The sequence below is a fragment of the Poeciliopsis prolifica genome, unplaced genomic scaffold (genome assembly GCF_027474105.1).
Source record: "Poeciliopsis prolifica strain line A6 unplaced genomic scaffold, Auburn_PproV2 SCAFFOLD036, whole genome shotgun sequence".
Lineage (NCBI taxonomy): Eukaryota > Metazoa > Chordata > Actinopteri > Cyprinodontiformes > Poeciliidae > Poeciliopsis > Poeciliopsis prolifica.
In genome coordinates, this window is record NW_026562411.1 from 5,512,118 (window position 1) to 5,536,633 (window position 24,516).

Sequence of the window (24,516 nt, forward strand, 5' to 3'; positions counted from 1 at the left end):
AAACTGACCTGTATCTTACTTTCTGAATTATTTTGCTAGTAATTAATCAAGCTTCTTTGGGGCTCAAAGAGCATTGGAATTTCCCCCAATGCGCCAATGACATCACAGCAAAAATAATAATATGCCCAGACCTTAAGCAGCAGAAACTGCAATTTGTACAGACTTTATCCCAACAAACATTCACCTTTTAAAACAGGGGCACATCAACAACAATATATTCTTCAAAGATGCAGCAGGACTTTTAAAATATCTAATTCATTTCCTGCAAAACGCTCTTATTGTTATACGACAGTCAAAATAGCAAGGTAGGAAACAGTGATTCAAATATCTACTAGGATAAAACATAAAAAACATAAAATTCATAAAAGTCATTGTATGGAAAAGTTTCTCTGGACCCAGCACAAACCATTTTGTTTAAGATTTCATTCTCTGCTCAATGGAGGTAATGGAGAAATATAGCACACACAAAATCTTTAGAGGTTAAAATTAAATTTTTTCTTTGTAAAAACAAATGTTTCATCAATACAACATTCCACGCAATAACTTGTTTTTACGTCTGTCATGCTACCTGTGCTGTCACTGCTATCTAACAAACACCCTGTTTTATGTAAACAATAATCTGTGCTTTTTCTGATTGGAGCTTCACATTTAGTTTCAGATGTGATGCTAATTAAAGATACACATCTGTTAGCAGCAAGAAAAAGAAGGAGCTTCCAAAACGTTTTTAGATACACATTTCTAACTTCAGTACTCATATGCAGGAGCTTGGCTTCTTGTTTTTTAAGGACAAGTCTATTAAGTGGCCTCCAGAGGCAGTTGGATAAATCGAGCCTCCTTCATGATGAAAATAAGGGCTCTTTTGTTTTCTCAATCCTCTCATCCAGATTCTCATCCACGTGCAATACCACAGCCCCAAAAGCCCTTCATATCCAGTGCAGCATGAGTTGTTACAGGTGGATATTGACAAAGTTTAAGTCAAACGTATAAAATGAATATGCTTGCTGTTAACACCTGCACCAGAGTCACAGCTTGGGTGCAATGATTTTTTTTTAATCCAGGGATAAATTTGATTAAAGTGTCTCATAGAGTCTCTCTTGAGAATAAAAAAAAAAAACCTGATGATCAGTCCTTTCAGCCATATAAAAACGTAGGAATCGCATTGGAACTACTTTCAGTGTTGACTAATCCACAGAGTTCACAATGCTCCTTCGTTTTTAGTTTTCGTTTGTGTTCGCTACCTTTGTCAGAATTTAAATTACACAAGAAAGTAAAGAGTTTCACTGCTCCACCGGTAGAAAATTTAATCAGTCTCTTTTTGCATTTTTTGCCAGCTACAGCGTTTCCTCCTCATCCTCAGCAGTTGCACTTATATTCAGAACAGGCAGGTTTTCCTTCAGTGAGATATCGTCCACTCTTTTGGGGCCGCTGTCCTCCAGCTCTTCGGGTATGGAGGGATCAGAGTTTGTCATCACATAACCCGGCAGGGTGGCATGCACATTGATGGAGGGCGCGCCAGTGCTTCGATAAGCTCTACTTGAAGCGAGTGTGGTGGAGCGTGTGGAAAGGCCTCCACCGGCCAGGTGGGACTGACTGCTGGTGCTGTTGTTGAGACCTACGACCACAGAGCCGTAACGGTAGCGACCGCAGACCACCGGGCCCTCCCACTCAAAGGCAAGGTTCCAGCGTGTCCATGTTTTCTTTATTTCTGTCTGAACCTGCAAGAAACCAAAATTATTTTTTAATTTCATGCTGACTGTATTTCACCTTTAAGTAAATAAGGTGATATTATTCTCAACCTATCTAACCCTCCTTTGGAGAAGTACATTGAGATTCTTCTCCAGAAACTCCTGAGGGGTTAAAAGACTTTTAGGGGAAAAAAAGTTAACACCTGCTGATCATGTTATATTAAATGCCTGTGAGCTCTCACCAAAACAACCTGTATCAGCTACACACACAAGGTTAGAAGTTATTTTCCTACTACTGCATGGGAACCAGAATGTTTCCTATGTTTCTGATCCCTTATGCTTGGTATACAACTCACGTGTTGATTCAGCCTGACAGAGCATTACATTCAGAGCTTATTCATTATTGATTTTCTTATCAGCTCTCTGTTGTACACAATATATATTAAACTTGATTGAGTGACTTCCACTAATAGTACTTTGTAATTATTTTTTTCCACAACACTTGTGAGAATAATTCTCAGAATCAACTTTGCTTGGGCCCATAAACTTGGCTTCACACTAGTTGGAGCACATGAAGTCATTTTAACAAATATTTTAGCAACCTATAAATTCATACTGCTATATTTATATTTGCTTTTAGCATGTGTTCTCCAATAACTGTGCTTACAGAAAAAATGTCAACTCACCTCTCCGTTGCAATAGCAATAAATAATGGACACAAAGAAGCCCTGTGGAAAATAAACAATGTATCTTAGTAACTCAAGGCAAAATGGATTACACTATAATTATAATCACATGTTCCATCTGAGGGCATCAGAGAAACAGAGAATGATGCTAAAGAAGGACGCCAGATTCAGATTTGTTCTTCTATGCTTCACTGTGTGTTCATTCAAATCATGACAGGAACAAATTAAAAGTATGATCCCTGTGAAAATTGAAGTCGTTTCAAAAACTCACATCACAGACATCTGACCTTCTTCATGGAGCAAATAATCTAATATTGAAAAATACTAAATAGTGAGAAATACACAAGATTAGAGCAAAATACCTTTTCATGGGAAGACAAGAAAGTCTTTGAAAAATTATTACCCTAAAACTTTTTATATATATTGCCAAAATTTTAATTGGCAATATATATGATAGACCAACAAAAGGTTGGTATTTGGGAACACGTCTCTACCAGTTTTACAGATCGAGAGGCGAAAAAACTGCACATATTCTTTGAGCCTGGACTGATAAAATCTGTGAACATCCAATTTTTTATTGACTTTCTTTTGAACTTTGATTGGGCCATTTTAAGACAACACATTCTATGGTAACTGTATGATTGTGATCCTGCTCAAAAGTGTTTCATAATTTCCATATTTTCAGCTCCAATCATCGTCCACTCAACTATGACCAGCTTCCTAAACCCTGCTGAAGAAACACTGTTTCCATTGGACTTTGTGGAGATTGTAAACAAGTTTGTTTTTCTATAGATGTGGATTTTTGTCTGCAATGGATTATTAGAGCCATGCTAAGAAAATTTAATAAATAAAATTATGAAACAACAGTCCTACAGTTATTAGAGTAGCATCATTCTATTGTGAGAATAAAGTGAAAATATTGCAACGTTACCTTATTTATGTATCATCATATTACTACAACACATTTTTTTGTTTTTATTATTATGGCTCTGTCATGATTGTCCAGATACTCTGGTTCTATCCCCTTGCCTAAGAACATGCTTAATAATAATAGTAATAATAATAATCTCATCATATAACAGACATACAGTCTCCACTGAAACACTGACTAGGAAATAAGCAGCTAGAGGCACCAAATGGACGAGCATAGAAAACTTCACCTTCCCTTTCTAAGTCTTTGTTTTTATAATCTTTGATGTCAGAACTCTCCCTTTGCGCAAGTCAATTTTCATTAAGAAGCTTTTGCACTTGTACCTTTCAGCCAAAAAGCCTTACAAGCTGTAAGCTGTCATTTGTCTCATCTGGTGGCAGACTAATTTTGATCCTTATGCAACAAAATAGCATTTTACCATTTACCATCACAAATGGAGGGACAGTGTCCACTGTTTGATGTGAGGAATCTCAGTCCCTTCACTGATGGGATTTCAGTGAAGCAGAAACCTGCACTGATGTGATTTAATGGCTAAGGGGAATAAAAAGGTTCCGTCCCTCTCAATTTATTTAATTTCTGTTTCCATGAGTAAGACTGCTACACCTACCATCTGTTACATAATTTGTGGGATGATTCTGCATGATTTATGCATTTCAAGTAAATGAAATAAAAAACTAACCTTTCTTATTAAGGAATCAAGAAAAAAATTCAATTTTTTTAAACTCGGTTTATGAAAAATATACCTACACAATAATTATGCACCTGCGTGAGTCATAACTTCTGTCGCAAAGCTTTATTTTCAGTTTCACGCCTCATCGATATGAAAGGATATTTTTATGTACTGCTGCTGCAGTGCAAAGATGATTCTTCAGTTGATCCATCTGACTTTATGTAACCCACTTTGGTCACTAACCTAATAAATTCTGACACCAATTAAATATGACAAACATACTTTTTTAAAAAAAACAAATAAATCCTTGAATAAATGGAACAACAACTGGGGTTTTTTAAAAATAATTTTATTCATTAAGAGGTAAATGACAAACTAAATAACCTAACCTTGTTAAATTATGAATATATATTATACTCTGATTAAACACAGGTGAGTTCAATTTCATTAGTACTGAATACTGATGACCTGAAAAATCAAGAAAACAATTAAACAGACAACATAAAGTAGACTTAAATGGTCGCAATACGACTCCTTAAATTGACAAAATCCCCTCTAAACCTCAAGGCTGTTTGAGCCATTAAGCCGACAAGTTTTTGTGATAGCTGGTTATTTTGTTTGATGTGTTTTTTGACCCACTTCTGCAAAAGTGGGTCAAAACCATTATTAGATTGATTGTTTTGAGCCCATTGAAGGTCATTTCACAACATCTCAATCTGATTTTTGTTCAGACTTTGACTAGACCACTCTGAAATGTAGATTCAGTCCGTAATTCAAATATGTTTTAGCTTAAGGAGTTACAGATTTAAAGGACGCACCTTCCAAAAAAATCCACTCTTGGCTCGTCAGTCCATAAAATATTTTCCCCAAGTTCTTGGGGATCATACACATGTATTTGAAAACTTTTTGTAGTTTTTTACTTACTGTGATGGTTCATCACTTCATGTTTCTTCCATTTGTGGAAAAAAGTTTTAATTGTACTGAAGTTCCAAAGCTGTAGAGATGACTTTGTCACCTACTCTTACTGATAAATGAAGGATCTATATATATATATATATAGATATATATATATCTATATATATATATATATATATTTTTTTTTTTTTTATTTATTTGAAAAGCTACTTTAGTTCCAAGCATAAACAACAGGGGAAATTACTTTTTCACATGGAGACAACGTATAAAAAAAAAAGCCGTGATATTTGTCTGATAATCTGATATTTGGGGATATTTGTCTGATAATCTGCCATATCCAAGTGTAACAAATGAGAAAAACTAGAAATGGGAGCAATATTTTTCTACAGCACTGTAACATTATTGATAGTGATCCATTTAAGAATGAAAAATGAATGTATCCACTGCAACTAATTTACCAACGTCCTGTCAGAAGTATTTTTTTATCAATCATCAGAAGAGATTCAGTGACACACATAGCATATCTAATGGTACGTTGGGACTTTAAAATGTCACAAATTGTGAAGATACACGTAAATAATTCCCTAACTATTAATTCTTTTGAGGAAATAAATTAGATATCAAGCTGACATCTGATGTGCTTTGGTGTTGATGTTATTTTCTACCTGAAGCAGAGAATGAACTGGGTTTATGGGGAGTTTTGATTATATTGTTTTCAGCTAAAAATGCTTTTGCTGCAAATGGCTTTTGTGAATTTTGAACACCGTGACCATTTCTCCATCACAAAAGGCTCCTGAGTCAGAGCCACCCCAACCGTGTCAAATGCAAAAAAAATTGCATATCGTACTTGGTCGAATGAATTTGCTGCCCATCAGTTAGAATGAAGGTACAATATTTAAATCTGCAGAGGGGCAAGTTTAACTTTCCACTGGTGCAAAACAAACAATTTTAACTGTTATCAATTCATCAACTTTTGATAAGCGTTTCATGTTTTGACCAGATCTGAAACATTTCAAACATGGTTTTACCCAGTTGTTCCAGTGTCCAAATATTAAATAACTAGACAAGTCTCGGGTAAAGGTCACTTCAACACAAATTGTCATTGTCTACCTAAAAAGAAACCAGGCTAAATTAGTTTCTCAGTTCAGGTTTTGACATTTGTTTTCAATGTTGGTCAGAACATTTTCTGTTCTTCTGGAGAACTGCACGAGAAAGCTTGTCTTTATAGGTTACTCTTTCAAATAGGCTCATCGTTTCAGCAATAATGACATGTTTTAGTTTGAAATATTTTCTGTACACATGTAATTAAGTTTTTATTGCTCAAAAGGAAGTGAAAATGTGGCCTAAAATAAAGGCAGCACTGATTCTAACACACAGAATTGTTCATTCAACTTAGGGTGAGCTTAATTATGAAAGGGAATCAACCTCATTATGCTTCTTCCCTGCATATTAAAGTGAAGTAATAACTTTGACACTGACAGTCACCCAGAGTAATTTATACAGGATAATTTTGGATTCCTCCCACTGCATGAAGTGGAAATGCAAAGGTTACTAAAAACGTGGAGCAACACAGATCTCAGTTTGTGATCTTTGGTTATTTCTCTGCAGCTCCTTTCATAAAGATTGTCTATCATTTTGTGTGATCTTGCAAACAGTTAATAATAATGAACACTTTTCCCTTTGCCGTTTTCTGACACAGCAGTGCTTTGTTCGCGTAATAAGCAGAAGGGATTCTATGATCATTATGAAGAGATCCGCAGAGTATAAAAAGTCTACTGTGTGAAATGAGGACTACTGAATGCCCTTATCTATTTTCAGAGGGGATTTTACATCCAAGTCATGCATTATCTGCAATGCAGAAAACATTGTGTAGATGCTGGAACTGTGAGCTATTGTGTAGATCTATGTATGCCTGAATGGTTTTGTCAGCAAATAAGTTTGTGAAAATCAGCTATGCTAACTTTAAACACTATTCTATACCAACAAAAATATTCATACCCTTTGAACCTTTTCATATTTTGTCACAATATAACCATAGATTTCACTAAAGCTTAATGGATTTTAGTCCTTTCAAAGATGAAAGTATAGATTTTTTGTATTAATTTCTACAAATAATAAAGTGGTGCACTGTGTTGTTTCCAAAAGTTATGTTTTTGTCTCAGTTTTTTCCACATGGTTTCTGGCGAATTTCATATCGACAAACTATTTTTAAGTAGTTGTTTTCTACTCTTAGACTTATTTTGAGTCATGCAGAAAGAAAACAACAATCAGTTTCCAATCAGAAGTCGAGAAATTAAGTTTACAATCTCTTTGAACCAAACTCATCTGCTTGCGATTTCTTGCTGTAACAAAATCGTTCCCATCGTGTTTAATCTGCAGAATCCACTGAGTTATTGTAGAACTGCAAAGTAAATTTGACTGTGGTATTTTGTAATTTAGGGGGAAAAATGTGATTTATCACTTCTATTACATTACACAGTATGGTAAAACAAAAAAAGCATTGGAAGCATTAAATTGTGGAAGAACTGGTGAGCCATTTTAATTGTGCTACAGTTTTATAACTCTGTGAACTGGAAACATCTAGGACACCTGCTGATTAACATCACAAACAAAGAAATAATTAAACAAATGGAGAAGTCTGATCTTGACATAATCAGAGTTCTGCAGAACGACATTATGCCTGCAGCATTGAACCACCTTTGCTCTGTGTATAATTGAGTCTTCAAGTACAATATCAGTGCAGCGACAGGACAAATGAAGCAGTCATCTGTTCCTGAGTTATCCACCAGGGAAAAAAAAAAAAAAAAAATATATATATATATATATATATATATATATATATATAATATATATATATATATATATATATATATATATATATATATATATATATATATATATATATATATACATAACGACACTTGGTTCAGAAAACAAATAACCTACAGCAGAAACTAACTCCTGAGTGTCAAAAAAGTGTAAGCATTTATCTTTAGGTGTCACAGTAACAGAGTCTGCAATGGAGAGGTCTCACAAAGTGCAATCAGGAGTATTTTAAACAAAACAAAAAGATAGGGACATGTAAAGTAAATTAAGTACAAGCTGATGCTGGTAAAAAAAAAAAAAAAAAAAAAAAACTAAAGAAAAAAAAAAAAACATCAGAGCAGGAAGCTCTGCTGCTGCACTGCTTCATTCCGTGCCCTGATTTTGCAAATAAATGCCACCCAGGGGTTTTGTTTTTGGAGATTTTTTTTTCTTTTGCTTATGTAGCACAACTGAAAAGTAAGCAGAAAGTACCTGAAAGGAGTTGAAGAATAGCTCACAATACATGCGAATCTCCCAGCTTGGTCCTTCGAATGTGTGAGGAAGTCCAACGAAGATGATGTAGTGGATGCCAAACACAAGCACCAGCACAAGGGTGGACTTTGCCAATTTTCTGTAGAAGCAAAAACAATAGATTTATAGTTGGAACCAGATGCTTACACACGCACTTTTTCCTCCACAACTTTTCCTTTTGTCAACGAGTATAAACAAAATTATTTCTAGTTTTTAGGTATCAGAATTAGGAGGTGTTATTTCAACTACCGTCTCTAAGTCAGGAGTTAAGCATTTATATGATGGGAGGTAAAATATGAACATTAAACATATAGCTGGTGCACTGCATTACCAGACATGTGACAACAAAATGTCATGTTAGCAGAAAATTATAATAGTTAACATAAATAAAGACTTGGTAAGTGATTTATACAATAAGTTTTACATAGAGTTAGGAAGGTAGTAAAAGTCATCCTTTTAAAAATTTAAAATTAGTCTTAGTGTTGAAGACTGAATCTTTATGTGTCTAGTAAATATGCTTTTCCAGTTTAGTATTCAAGTCCTACATGAGGCAAAAATAATTGGATTTAGAAGTAAATCCAAATCAATAAAGTGTTTGGTTTGGTCTAATAAATCCAAATGCTATGGAAACTTTCTTGAAGAACATGTAGGTGGAGAGTCATTTATACTTAGTTTGATTATTTCCTCTATTTTCAGGTTTTGATTAGTGGAACATTGATAAAAAAAAATCTCTTAGAACTAAGACAACTATGAACTCATTCATTTTCACATTTTGTTTTAATTCTAATGTCTGCAGACAGAAAGTAACAACAGAGAAAAGTAAGAGGTAGACTGTGATTTACTCCCCTTTTCAATTGAAACAAATGAGCCTAGCAAGCAAGCAAGGATAACTCAAACATCCTGCCTCCCTCGTGTGCTTTAATATTCATCTCCCATCCTCAACACAGATTTCTTGAAACTTAGTTTGGCAAAGTCATTCTACAAACCTCCTTGTGCACTACTAGCTGTCACTCTATGTTTGACTTAATGGTTACAAAAAATAGTTATTCTGAGCTAAAAGAACAGACGATAATACAAAAACAGAGCTATGTCAAGTTTGTGAGGGAGTGTGAGGCACCAGTAAAACAGGATTGTTCCCTTTAGACCTGCAAAATGAGATAAAACTGTAAAGCTCTGATGCTAGATGAGAAGCTGCTATCTTCATCAAAGAATCAATCCAATAAATTCAATTATTTTCATCACCGAGAATAGACAAATATATTAGTGACATTAGTAGGCGTGCAGCGAGAGCAGCTAGTTTAGTTTTTTTGATATCTAGAAATGAAATGTTTGTTAAAGATTGTTATTTGAAGGAATAAAACTATGTAAAAGGAAAGTAAATAAGGTGACTCTAAAGAACTACTTTGGCTAAAAGTATAAACGGTTGTTGTGACTGATGCAACAAGCAACTGAACATTATTATCATCGCTCAGGATTTGATTTTATCTCTAAATGTGCCTGTTGAGTCTTTGGATTCATAAGTAATCTTTTGTCCATCAATCAGCACATCTTAATAAACAACAGTCACTTTTATAACTTATAAGTGCTCCAACTGGTGACACATTGAAAAATACATGAAGTCTTTACATCTGAAGTTGTGGATTTGATTTGCAAGTACTTTCCTAATAGGTTTGATTATCAGTTACTTTTGCTTTAATCACTTCACTTCTTTTTTAGAAATAATGACATCTATTTGACATGTTTATATGGTCCCCGATTCATCACCCCTGATCACAATCATTTATTCTGATGAATTGTCATCTCAGCTACATAAAATGTCTGCACCATTCAAAGAGGGACTCCTCTTGGTTGATACGCTATAATTATTATGTTTTTATCTGACATGCTGATGCCAGCACCAGCAGGGGAGGGAAAATACAGATAATTATAGATGTAGGAATGGGTGTTTGTGTATGTGTGTTGGGGTGTGTGCGTGTGTGTGTGTATCTGCAGAGCTCATATAATGAGAGATAATTTCAACTTTCAACCAAAAAGCCAGTATCCGCTTGACAAAAGTTAATAATGTGCTCTTACATAAAGGTGAAGCAACTTCCTTCCTTGGGATCATACTCAATAAAATTGACTGAACAATTTAATTGTTCAATCAATAAAATCAGGCAAACTTTATTGTAACATCCATCTCGAATAGCACGTCTCAAAGCAGAACATGCAATCTTCACACAGAAACGCCTACTTAAGATTCAAACATTCATTGTGGAGTTTATTGTCTGAACTCAATGCTGGTGTCTGCATTTTCAATTGATCGGTGACATTTTTTAAACAGGATAAAGATCACTGCCTATTTTTGCAAATAAGAGTAAGTGGGAAGACATTCACCAAAGGTCACAAGATCTGAAACAAACCAATTTAATACAAACCTGTACTGCTTCCTGGTGTCATATCTCCCTGCGTTTGTCTCTCGGATCTTTGTGGCCAGCACTCGGACGATGTTCACAAACAAAATAAAGTTGAGCTGAAAGGAAAGAAGAAAAAAATAGAAAACTCTTTGAATTGTGACATAAATGTTAGGGACAGAAACTAGAAAATAAGACGGTGATAGATTTTTCTATTTTAGAGAAAATGTTCCAAAGATGTGATTATGTAAATCCAATGGAGGCCAAACAAATCTCCTCCTCTGTAAAAAAATTATACACCAGAATAACATCAAAGTTTTACTGACATTCCACTTAATGCAGTACATGAAGGAGCTGTACCTCTAATAAACTCTTGTCATTTTAAAAAACGTTGATAAAGATGAAGTGCAATTTCTACTCAGCTGCTGCCCGTTACCATCAGCATTATTTTAAGAACAATGAAACTGAAATAAAATAAGAAAAATGCTAATTAATCATTTTTGTTTTGTGCAGACAAATGTCAATAACATTACAACATGACATAAATAATACAAAGCTTCCCTTTACCTTTAAGTTTGGGATTCCAAAGACTAATCAGAACCATTTTCTTTATCCAATGTACAATGATTATACAACAAATGACTTAAATAAATAGTTTTCATTTCAAAATGATATTGTATCACCAGATGACCTTCAAGTTTTCTTAATTGGTTATGAGGAATTTATAATATGAAACTCAAGTCTCCATCACTTAATGTAAATGATAAGCATAGGAGAAAAAACTCCAGTCCAACCTCTAGCATAAGAATACTGTTTCAGCTTGTATAATATGTTGAACATATAAACCACACAGTTTCACGCATTTTGAATTTATTGCATATATAATGAAAACATGTATGAAGTAGTCGGATAAGAGGGTATTATCGTAGTTTCTGGGAATACAATTTGTTGAACATTTGTGGAAAAAATGAAGTATTGATCTCTTTTGATCAGAAAATATCTTCAAAGGAGAGATTTGTGAGTTGACCTGCTGAAACAAAAATTTCTAACTATCTCAGATGGATGAACGATAAATCTTTCTTGCAAAGAGGAATGCGTTGAAGGATAGAAACCTCCTAGATATCTTTGTTTGTTCTTCAACAACATAAACATTATATAAGTAGCTGTGCTAATCCAGTCAACGGCTCAGTCACAGCTTCCTAATTAGTAGGACCTACATAAAGGTTTTCCATTTGAAGCTTTGTGCCAAGATAATTAACCATATGTTCTGAGAGAACTGAATTCAAAGTGGTTATTTAACTTTAATCTATATAAACATTTTGTAAATATTAAGCTATAAGCTGTCGGTCACCAGCTCAAATCGTTCTTTCGTAAAAAAAAGAAGTTCAGTCCTCAGCTGTTTCACATGTTTAAGTGTCCTTGGGCACTAAACCTCAAAGATAATGTGCAAATACCGTCAACACACAAAGAAGGGATGAAAGTGTGTGATTGTGAATGGATTAATGGTAAACTGTATAAAATGTGCTATATAAGAGCAGTTGGTTTATCAAAGAGACAAACACACATCCACACTGTGGCCAATTTGCAATCCCCAAGGAATTCAGCATGTAGGTTTCTGAACTGTGGGAGGAAACGGGAGCACCAAGAGAAAACAGATTCAAGCACCAGGGACAAAATGCACCACTTAGAATAAAAACAAGTCACAATCTGCTTTTCTGTGATCGTGCTTACAGCTACACCACAATGCTATGCAAAACCCTTTCATCCAGTTTTAGTACACAGAGCAGTAATCTTTGCTCTGTGTCAACGAGCAAGGATTACTGGACCAGATTTCTAATGATTACAGTAATATATAGACTATTTCCAGCATGTCCAGTGGCAGTGACTTGTTTGGGTTCAGGGCTTCTGTGATGATAGATGACTTAATGGTTAGATGGGTTTTCTGATCAGAGAAATCAATCATTCCAATTTTAACCTTTGTGGGATGTATGTCTATCTTCTCTCCTTTTTTTCTTCCCCTTTACATACAAAACTGACAAACATATGCCTTTTAATCAATTAATGCTGTTCATACTTACCCCAATTGCTGTCAAGATAGGAACCTGGTAAATCCATTTGATGTTACCAGCACTTAACTCCCAGCACCTGATGATGAAATAAACAGAAAACAATTAGATTGTGAAATAAATTTGATGTAATGGTTAAAATGATACCTTGTTTTGGTTTATCTATCAGAAAGGTGTACCAGATATAAATCCACTGGACCTGACAATACAGTGTCTGCAACACATATTGAAATGAATGACAACAACGTGTACATACCCTTATAATCAATTCCTCTTTCATATTATGTCACACAAATTTAGAAAAGTTCAACCTTTCGGTTCAGTAGATTTATTCAGCGGAGAAAGAAAATCAGAACCATCCCTCAAATATTTCATATGTACCATCTTTTCCTTGCAGTGACCCAGGGAAGCTAGTGCTTATCTCCAGCAGTCTTTGGGCGAGACATGGAGCACCCGAGGTAGGTTGATATTACACCGCAGGGCAATGCAGAGAGACGCAGGGCAAACGAAAATACTCACTCACTCCCTGAGGGCAATTTAGACAGACCAGCTAAAGCAACACTTTTCTCAACTGCAATTTGTATTTACACATAATTTTTACACTTTTGATTTTTCTGAGAAATATTGAAATTGTTTCATAAATCCATGCCTTTTTTAATTACCTAGGGTAAACATGTGACAGTGGAGAGATGTTAAGTCAAGATATAAAAACATATTTTGAGATTATGGACAGGGAAGATTGTCTGGTTGTTTGGGGGCATGCCAAACTTTCTCTATCTAATAAATTCAATGCAAACATGCTGAGTTAACTGAAACCAAACAATCTGGTTGTGAGTAAAGATATAACTTTCAACGGACCAAAGATATGTAGAAATATAAATTTTTGGCCACAAACATCTCAGTTTGGTCTCCTGCAAAGCAAAGGGCACAAATGTAAAAAACAATTTATGCAGACTAATTATTACAGCAGAGGATCTCTGATTTGGAGGACTTTTTTCCTCAAATGCATACAAATAAGAGTAAATTCCTTATTCAACTGTTTAAAACCTCAAGAAATTATAAACAAGCATTTAGTGGCCTTGGCTCAAAGAGTTTGTCCAAATCAACAGAAAAAAAATGGTTCAACAAACTAAATAAATTTTTTTTCCAGGGGATATAGAAGTACTCAGATCTAAATCTTATAGAAAACTCTAACAGAGAACCATAGAGAAGAAATCCAAAAAGAGGATACAGGGCAGGATTATCTAAAGTACCTAAATCCAGTTCTCTAAAGCAACTATGGCAACCTGTACCGACTCACCAAGACCTGCTAATCAGCCATTCATTTGATTCAAATGTGCCGGAGAAAGGAAAGTTCAATAAGTTGCAGCATAGTAGTTCCTGGAGACTGTACTAAAAAGTTAATGGTTGAAGATTTTTTCATATCAAAGGTCACATTAACCAAATATTTACTGTCTTGCGGTTTTTTAAAACGGTGAAGAAAAAATCCAAAGGTCATCTGCTGCTTTGACAGACTACAGTTCACATCACTAACCACTAGGGGCAGACGCAACTTCATGCACAGAATATAGGTAACCAAAATGTGAGCATCATCTCAGATGGTTTAGACCAACGTCACAGTCTGCATAAAAAGGCATCTAATGGAGGCAAAACCCTCATGACAACTGCCTCTGCAGACATTTGATTCCTCCTGGCTTATAATGACCAGGAGGACGTTATGAGATTGTACGTTCACGCCACAACACATTGTCTTTCGTGATCAATTAAAGGTTGAATTTTTCTGAACTTTGTGTGTGTGTCTGTTAATGCAATAAAATGAAAGATTTCATGCACATCTTAATCAGTGAGAATTGGTGCCATATATTAGATCCAAACTCAATATATCAGATCCAAACTTTTCAGCTTTTTCTTTTTGAAAGTATTTCCTTTCTTTTTAACAGAAATTTCTCTCATATTCTTGATTTATTTATTTATTTTTATTCATTTCAATAAACAGAAAAGGAACAGTCTTTGAGAAGCAGAATAATTTATTTCCTGTAAACAACAGTAGGAAGGATGTGCTTTTCATCACCTGTAGCTCAAAACAGGCGCTGGGAGAAGTACTAGAATTTAACTTTATCTTTCCACAGCAATTATTTCCAGTGCCTCCACCTGTTGCATTGTGTGTCTACTTTTGTTCATAACTGTGTTGCATATTAAATTAAGCGAGTATAATTGGATTTCACGGGTGACTCAAATGTCACATGAATTAGACTGTAATTGTGCCGACGCCTTTTGTCTCTTATAGTTGCTAATAAATGGGTTGTCTTGTTCCATTGATTACAATTAATTGTTCAATCTTTTCATTTTTACAAAAACAAAAATATGCTAAATTAATACTCATGCAATTTGTGTACCTTGCATCTGCCAGCGTTGCCCTGACGATCGCCCAGATTGCGACAAACACAGCAGGGACACCTGAAAGTGGAAAACAAGATGTGACTCAGTGGATTTATTTTTTTTACTTGATGCAACTCGCAGCTCAGGTTTCACGCTGGATTTCCTTCATGTCACAAGAAAACAGATACTAAGTGTACTAAGAGTACTGTGGAGACAGTAAGAGTGTATATATAATCTCACATAATGACGGTATGCTGACATATAATTACTACACACTCAGACAACGTGACAAACGTACTTCCTATCCAGCAGCTCTGATGCATGTCACAGTTCAGCAGAAACAGCAGTTTCCACACTTTTACTATCCATCAAAGTGCATGGAGGCTGCAGGATTTCATGTACATTGTTTCTGTAAAGACATTCCCATGCTTCATAGTTGTATGTTTTATAAAGTTACCAGGTGTAGTCACTTCTTTGCTGAAAAATAAACAACTCAGTGCTGCTATAGTGGAGGAGATTAAACAGGCATGACTTCCCGACTAAATTTACAAACGCACCATTTCTTTAAGATTTGAACCATACTTTTTTATATAACTAAGATTTCTTGTTTATTTCACCAACAGTTTCTTCTCATGGTCCACACAGATGGAAATATCTGGTTACAAGTTCATTTTAGGGCAGATTTTATAATACTGACTTCAGTTTTCAAGCTCATTGATTCAAGCTCTGTCCTAGATAAGCAAATTATTAAAGCCAAATACTTCAACTCAAACATTGACATAATTAAGCCAAATTTGTTCATAGTTCCAAGGATCAGATATAAAAATTTGGAGGGAGGCTGAACTTTAACCATGTAATGAGCTTCTTATTCATGGTTATATTATCTTGGACCTTAAACAATCTATCTTTTTAGGATAGTTTTCAATATTCATGCAATTGTTTATAATTAATTCCATCATTTGATATACTTTGTCTTTTTAAAATGTCTAATTTAAGTTTAAGTTTATACTCTCCTTGTGAAGCACTTTGGGATTTTATCAGTGATTTTATCAGTATTTAGTGGCTAAACCCTGAACCAAAATCAAAACATTCACAAACAAGGTCACAGCTGGATGAATAATTTCATTCTTAGTTCAAGATTTTTTTGTGTTGCAAACCTGATTCACTATTTACATGTGTCTCTCACTCCGTGAGTCCAAGGTTTCCAGATCAGAGATGGAGACTGTGAATGAACTCTTAACCAGTTAATGCCCCGAGAATTTTAAAAAATAATAGTGTGTTCAAGTCTCTCTTATTTCCTCTTAACCCTCTCAGGCTCAAATTACTTGAAAAGACTGTTTAAGTTGTTGCAAATCTGCAACCCCTGCCTGGAGAGGGTTAACCTGAGGATTAAATTTTATTATTTTCATTTTTAGAACAGATGAGCTTCACCTGGTCTTATTAAATTATATTATCTTTTAAAAATAAGATATGTAAAATCAGGTAAAATCAGTGCTGCAACTATTTTCACTCTCTTGCTGGTGATTTAAAACACCAAGGCATTCATCAATAACGCATATTCACATTCATGCACACAATCACATGAGATGAATCAATAAGTATGATGGTTCAATGTCTTTCTCCACTACAATTCAGAGTAAAGTAATGAGGTCTATTGTCAGATCCCCGCTCCTCCGAGCTGCTGATTACAGATCCTGGAGATGAGTCAGAATTAGCAGGACTGAGTTTTAGAAAATCTGAATCTGACCAGATAACTGTAATTTCTGCAGCTCTTCTTTCGGACTTTGAAATCGAACCATTTATTATATTTTCCTTTTGAAAATGTCGGGAAAAAAAATTGTATCTAATTGGGTGGATGATGAGATAAAGCTGGAAAGTGTTATCAGCTTTACACACGAGGAAACCGTCACAAAATTATTATCAAAAACAACAAATGTGAAATAAGATGATACAAAAGTCGACGTTAAAAACTACGTAGATTTGCTGCTTTACTATAATATTACCATAGCAATATTATCAGACTGCTCATGTAGATTTAATAATACATTTAAATCACTCTTAGCATCGTTGATTTTTGGATGAACTTCAAATTAGGAGATAAATCACGCTAAACTGAATTCAGGATTTAGAGCATAGATGCAATTGTTCCAGAAATTATTTCAGTTATTCTAACAACAAAAATAAGTCTGTCATTAGTTACCATGAAATTAAGGCTATAAAGCAAAATGTAACATATCTATTCACTCACAGTGTCATCTATGAAGTTTTTTTCTTCAGCATAAACAACTTTTGCTGTGTAATAAAAAGTACAAACAGCAGATGTGATAAGATTCTCTGAAGCAAATCATCTTCATACGAATCGGCATCTATTCAATTTTTAGCTACAAACATCTGAATTAAATGCTTTATTTTATTTATCGCTACAGCAAGAGAAATTAGGTCAGAGGAGTTTGCTAGCACTGAGAACAGAAGCAAATGGAGAGACAATTATAATCTTATCGAACTGTTTCTTTAAGTGTCACTGACTATCCAACAGACATATGTAGGGGTTTTTTAATTTTCTTTTGCATGTAGAAACTATTGAGGTCCAAAAGCACATGAAAGTAAAGAACCACTGTTGACTTTTAGAGTAAATGTTTATGCTGGTAGAGAAATCTTTCACACATTTTCCAAATAAAATATCTTCCCCAGTGAGAATATACTTCGCCTGGAGCTCCTTTCATCATGTCAGCAAAACTGTTCAAGTTATGTGCTGGGAAAAAACACACACACACACACACCCACACACACACACACACACCCACACACACACAATGTCTTTGCCATAGGCTTCCACTGAGAAAACAGCTTGAAGTGTCATTTTCTTTCAAGAAATTTATTCTAGCCTATAAGTGAGGCACATGCATATGAGAATAAAAAACAATTCAAAGGCACTTCTGGGAAAGTGGGATGTTGTAAGACTATTGGTGTCATGCAGCGATGTTTTTAGAAAGTGTAATCTGAAGTGGTGCTGTTGAGAAAGGCAGGTACAGCTCTTGAGGAAGATGGATGATGAAATTAATAAGTTTTACTTAACAAAACTGGAAAATGTCCAAGAAACAGGCAGACTAGAAGCAAAGATAACTCTAATTAACTCAGAGCAAAACTCTAGAAGACAAAATCCAAGATATGTCCAAATATGCATAGAAAAGTAAGGCTAAATGGTGCATTTATTAAATTGAGGTGTTGTAAATCATATGTGATTTGTATCAGTCGTATTAGTTGAAAATATATTCTTACCTGATGGCATGCTTTAAAGAAAAGAATCTGATATAAAAATAATTCAAAATAATTCAAAATAATTCAAAGGGATCTAATATGTCAAATAAAAATTTTGTTTATTTTCATGCTTCCATTTTGGTCTGCTTCTAAAAACAACTCAAAACAAAATTTAAAAAAATATTATTTTGCAGAGCTCCTGCTACGATTGGTCAGCTGGTTTTCTGATTTTCAGCTGGTTTTCAATAACTCATTCCAAACAGAATATAAAATTAACGTTCACAGGATTTTCAGCTAATTGAAAAATGTTATGTTTTATCTATTTTTGGATCTCGCTTTCAAAACATAAACTCCATCATATTCTCAAAGGAAATACTTGATTGCAATGTTTTACTCTGGGCCATTATCAGATTGTGATGTCGCCGTTCTCTGGACACCAATTGGATAGGATCAGAGTCCCGATCAATTCAGTTGTTTCCCTCATAATCTAAATATCTAACAACCTTTAAATATAAAGGTTGTTAAACCTTTACAACTTTTACAACTGGTTGTAAAAAGAGGCTATTTTGGCTGCTGTAGTGTTCTTTGGCCACACTTTTTAAATTCTACAATGTTTAAAGCAAAGCGCTACTTTTTTAAAGCAAGAGGAAAAGCTTTATGTATGTTTTCCAGATCATCCTGTTTATTACAAAGTTCCCATACAGCTACTCATATTTTTTTTTTTTTATCTATTCTCTTTGATAATATTGTAACTTGCTGTGGATTTGTGATCTTTATTGTCAAAGTTTTATTTTGACGACATACATTTACGACTACATGTAAGTCCTCGGTATCAGCCTTCTTATGACTCATTTCTAAAGCTTTAACAAATTAAAATCTAAATAGTACCAAGCATCAGAGAGGTAGGTAACATTTTTCTTCTGCTGTTTTCTTAGTCATGATTAATATGTAGTATATAATGCAAGTTTAATATGTAGTACTCATATAATACAAGTTGAAGCTAACAGAAAAAAAGAGAATAGGACTGATTAACACAAACCATAATAATGTCCCACAAAAAACAATAAATAAATAAATTGAGAAATCTATGATCATAAAGAAACAAAGCTGAGAGCAGATGAAATAAAACATTAAACTACTGCAAGAATAAAATGTGCAAATATTTCACTGGTCCACACATCATTTTTGGAAGCTATTAAATATTATTTTGAGTTAGAAATTACTTTCAAATAACTTGAATAGATCAAAACATTTGACAATGTTGATTCTGCAAATGGGATGCAGTCAGTCAGTGTGCACCAAAACCAATTTGAACTGACAACAAACAAAACATGAAAAGGAAACGATTTAATATAAAAACTGTCTATCTTAATGCACGCCTCTTGCTTATTTCCAGAATTAAAAGACATCGGATGAGACAGGCCATGTTAAAGCCTAATTCAGTTTCCCAATTCTCTTTTTCTTTACTGAACTTTTTCCATTCAATTATAGAGAAATCCAGCAGCTTAGATAATGTCAGAGCAGAAAGCTCTATAAGATATTAGCAGGCTGTTCGGGTCCCCTGGCACAAATGTACCATCAGAGCCTTCCTCTGCTTTGATTATGATCTAAAATGTGCCTTCTCTTCTCATATCTTCGATAAGAGTCATTTTATCTCATTAAGACACAACTTGAACTACTTTAAGCTGCTCTGTTTCATGAAGAAGACCTAAAAATATCTTAACAAAAAAAAAGATGCATTTCTAAAATTTCTACATAAAGCATTTAATTCATGTCTTTTAAATTTTAATCAAATTCAATCTGTACTATAAGAAATATAATTTGCAAGAGGCTGAGGTGCCAGCAGAGGAAAAAATAAATGGTTTTGTGGTAAAAGTGGTGTAAGAAATTGCGGGTTTGCTCCTCACCCCATCCAATGAATATGAATCCCCACAGGTATTTGGAGTCTGAGCGAAACGCCATGAAGATGAGGCTGTGCAGGTAGAGGCCTTCCACCAGAATCCAGAAGTAGTTGGTGGCAAGGAAGTAGATGAAGAGCAGCACCGTCACCTTGCAGCCGATCTGGCGACAGAGCATGCAGACTTGTCACATATGATTTGTGTTCATTATCATGCAGCTTATTTGTTTTGCCTTTGTGTTGACACATTCATCAGTTGACCGCATTGCTGCACACAAAAAGCTCCGGCACCACAGGTGAGCCCCAGAGAGCAAACCATCTGATTGCAAAGTGGGAAAGCGTTGCTGTATAAATTTGCATATGAATGACAAAATGTACACAAGTGAACAAAGTGAGATCACAGATTCAAGCTGGAATATAAAAGGGAAACAAAAGGAAGCTATTAAATTAATGATGGATGGAACATTTGAGGCAACAAATGTATTTTCTCACCACGTAGTGCTTCCATAATCAAGAGACTGTTAATTTTAGTTTTTAAAAAATGCTATATATATATATATATATATATATATATATATATATATATATATATATATCAAATGTGGCTTAAAACAAACTTTGTAATTTAACACCTTAACACTGAACTCCAGCTACAAGGTGGAGCTGCACCTTTAAGGTCCATCCATTTGTTTTTCACAATTGAATGGTCGACACTGGAGATTAACGGATTTCTCAAGCATGCGTGAAAGAATCAATGCAACACTCCATGTATGTTTCTGATGAGGGAAAAATATTATAACATTATAAATGATGCTAAGCTCAAAATGTCAAATTTACATAATACTGTTCCTTTAAGTCTGTAAATCAGGAGTGTTTAAGTGTATCTTGAGCTTTCAATTTTTCTACAATCCAATTGTATTACTACTATTGAGTACTTTAAACTCTGTGTGTCTACAAAACTTTTGAGTAACCAGTGCTTTAATTGAAGACGAAATAAAATATTTGTTGTAATTATTTTGCAAGGGTTTTGTAACCAATAAACATCAGCAACAAGTATGGAGTGTTTTCTTCTACATAAACCCTGATGTCGCAAGTTTGTTTGGTAAAAATCAAGTTTAGAGCTTTGTAGATACAATTATAGTTTTATAGTTACATGACAGGCAATGACAAAGTAATATCCATCCATCCATCCATCCATCCATCCATCCATCCATCCATTCATGCTTCGATATCCTCCAAAAAGAAAAGTCCATTAGGCATCAAGATCAGATGACAAACCCCCTTCAATTAATTAATTTTATTGAACACTGTTTGCACTCTGAGCTTCCCCAGATGACATATCTCATCAACTTATCTATAATGTATAACAGTTGAAGCCAGATGGTTACAAATATTGACTGTCCATGTAAATATATGAGATGCAGATACATCATCTTAGTGTGCATCTTTATTTTTCTAACATGTCTTATAATGGAAGTGCAGCATACCTTCAGGCATAGGTTGCTCTAAATCAATAATGACACAGTTACATTCAAAGTTCAGTAAATAATCTGAGCTGTCTGGGTTAAACCGTTTGTTTTTTTTTAATCAGCGCAGATCAGAAATTCAAATAAAGAAACCCCAGGCTGCATTTTGTTTGCTTTTTATTTACTTTTGCTGTGAAGAATGCTGAATGTGCACAGTTTTTTTAAATAGGTTCTTGTCAACTTTATCTAATAAAGATGAAGAGATTTTCTGAATCACCAACTGAATTTTACTCCATATGAAATACAAATTTCAACTTCAATAGCAAACAATGGAGGAAAAGGTTTTTAAAGGCAAAGTGTTCTTTTATTCTGCTTCTACAAACTCAGAAATGCCAAAGTCAGATCGTTCTGTAAAGCCACTATGGTTGGATGTCGCCATTTGTCATTGAAGATATTGATTTATTCCATTTATGTATGGGTTGACATTGGAGAAAAAATTTGCAACAATGAAAAATGGTAAACAACTACTCATTTTTCTCAACTCATTTTTCATTGTAGGGCTGACAAATTGCATAACGTAAATCAATACTTTTTACATGTTTTTCAGATTAAAATATTACTTTCTTGCTCTGACTTACAACTACCCTGTCGTCATATTTGTGGGCCATTAAAAAAGTGAGAATTATCCATTTATCTTCTTTTTGAATAAAATCAAAATGTAATTTTTTTTTGCATTCACAAGTGATTGCATATAAATTGCAGTTTACCAGATGATATCAATAATAACACTTAGCTTTGGTCAAATTAAACTTACTGCAGATTGTAAATGATTAAACATTTGAAAAGGTGGAAAAACAACATTAGATAGATGAACAAATGTTTGGTGGGACCAATTTTGCAAACATTTCTTTCATTCTGCTATGTATTTTTCGCTCCATTGCCCGTTGCTTTTAATATGTTAACAGAAACGATGCAACCATACTGGAATCTGAGTTTGTGTTCACTTTAACTGCGTGATATTTTCCTGCAGCCAGACTGAACAAAGGAACACTTTATCTTCCATTAGTATGCAGAATATATGCCATTATATTTATTATCTTTGTCTCCACATGTTGCCAAATCTTTAAGGTTTTGCAAAACAGCATGGATGTTTCTTTCTCCTTTTTTTATTTCCTCTAAAGTTTATATATATATATATATATATATATATATATATATATATATATATATATATATATATATATATATATATATATATATATATATATATATATATATATATATATATATATATATATATATAGATATAGATATATAGATATATATATCTATATATATATATATGCTTCATGATTCTGAATTTAATAAGCTTGTGAAAGGAAACCCAAAACATTTCTACATTTTAAACAGAAATTCAGACAATATTAGAGAAATCTACACATCTGAACTGAAAAAAAAAAATTAGATACATTATGTTAACATACATATTCGTGCAAATGTGATTAGCACAGAATATCATACTTTCTGATGTCTTGTTCCTGATAAAGTAGTTTGAGTTTAACAAGGTCTAATTAGCAATTTGACAGACATGCTAAGAGAAGCTTGACAACTGTAGTTATAGACCAGAGTGTGCAGCTGGAGCGCTCTTACTTTCTTTGCCACAACTGCCAAATCTGCTTTTTCTTTTTTAAATGAGGTCAAGTTTAGAATCTGTTTTTTCTGCCGCTGCACAAAATACAGATACAGTAATCCAACACTATCTTGACAGGAGCAATAGCACAAGGATGTAACTCAGTTTTTTTATGCAAACTTTAACCCGGTCTCTCATTACTAGAGAGCCATGACGAGGACATGAATATTTTAGCAATTTTAAAACACTGTTATGTACTCTATCTGGCATCAATTTCCTTTTAATTAAGATAAAATGACAAGCAGGCATTTTACAAGAAAATGTTCAAGAAGATGACTTGATACTTACATACTGGGACTTGTCGAGTGATGAAATGCTCACTGTTTTCAGGTTATCCAGCAGGGCTGAGTCAAAGTCTTGCAATCCGGCACTCGAATAGACAACTTTGTCCTTCACAAAAATGCTGACAGCCCGCAACATGAAGGAAACAAACAAGTGCATGTGGATGTAGTTTCTGGTGCAGTGAAGGCGCCTGCCAGGATCAGAGAAGTTATGATTAATTATTATGGAAAAACAAATAACTAATTTCAGCCCTCCATTATAAGCAGGGAGGGCTTAAAGAACAGGAATATGATACAAAAGTAATGCAAATGCTTTATCTGGCTTTTTATACAGTTGTATTACCAAGAACTCCAACTAAAAGCCATGAAATTTATCAAATATGTTTAAAAAAATGAATATATGCAGTTTCTTTTGTCAAATACGGTCTCACATAAGGTCCACCTCGGCTTCAACACAAGTGGTTGCTGAGCATCGGACCAGCTCAATTCATACAGTAAAAAGTGTTCCAGTAATCTAACACCACCTTGATGAGAGCACAAGGATGTAACTCAGTTTTTTTATGCAAAAAATTGCAAGATAAACTAGGGAGAAAGAAATTGTCAGGGACACCATGAGCCAACTTATTGCACATATGAGACTCAGCTTTGACACGTTGTTGCTCTTGCAGAATTTATACAATAGGAGCCAACAGAGAAACTCCACACACTCGAGATTTACAGCCTGCTTTGTTGCTCTCAGTGACTGCAGAAGTGAAGTATCAGGCACTGACAGGTTTATCGTCTTAACCAGCTCCTGCATTGCTGATGCTGCTCTCAATTAGCATGAAAGAGCAGAGCCAACTCCAATTCAATGAGTGGCCCAC

The 24,516-nt window shown here is 34.4% G+C and overlaps 1 protein-coding gene across 1 annotated transcript in view; it reads right to left on the bottom strand.

Moving 5' to 3' along the window:
* Positions 1-1,134: 1,134 nt before the first annotated feature.
* pth2ra (parathyroid hormone 2 receptor a) overlaps positions 1,135-24,516 on the bottom strand; it is a 42,042-nt gene continuing 18,660 nt past the window's right edge. Inside the window, exons 6-13 of the mRNA XM_055052968.1 lie at positions 23,661-23,844; positions 20,227-20,380; positions 15,079-15,139; positions 12,695-12,761; positions 10,641-10,735; positions 8,185-8,323; positions 2,372-2,413; positions 1,135-1,715 (exon numbers count right to left, since the gene is read on the bottom strand). Of these exons, the coding sequence (XP_054908943.1) occupies positions 1,332-1,715; positions 2,372-2,413; positions 8,185-8,323; positions 10,641-10,735; positions 12,695-12,761; positions 15,079-15,139; positions 20,227-20,380; positions 23,661-23,844 (1,126 nt within the window). The 3' untranslated portion in view covers positions 1,135-1,331. The remainder of the gene's footprint in view (positions 1,716-2,371; positions 2,414-8,184; positions 8,324-10,640; positions 10,736-12,694; positions 12,762-15,078; positions 15,140-20,226; positions 20,381-23,660; positions 23,845-24,516) is intronic.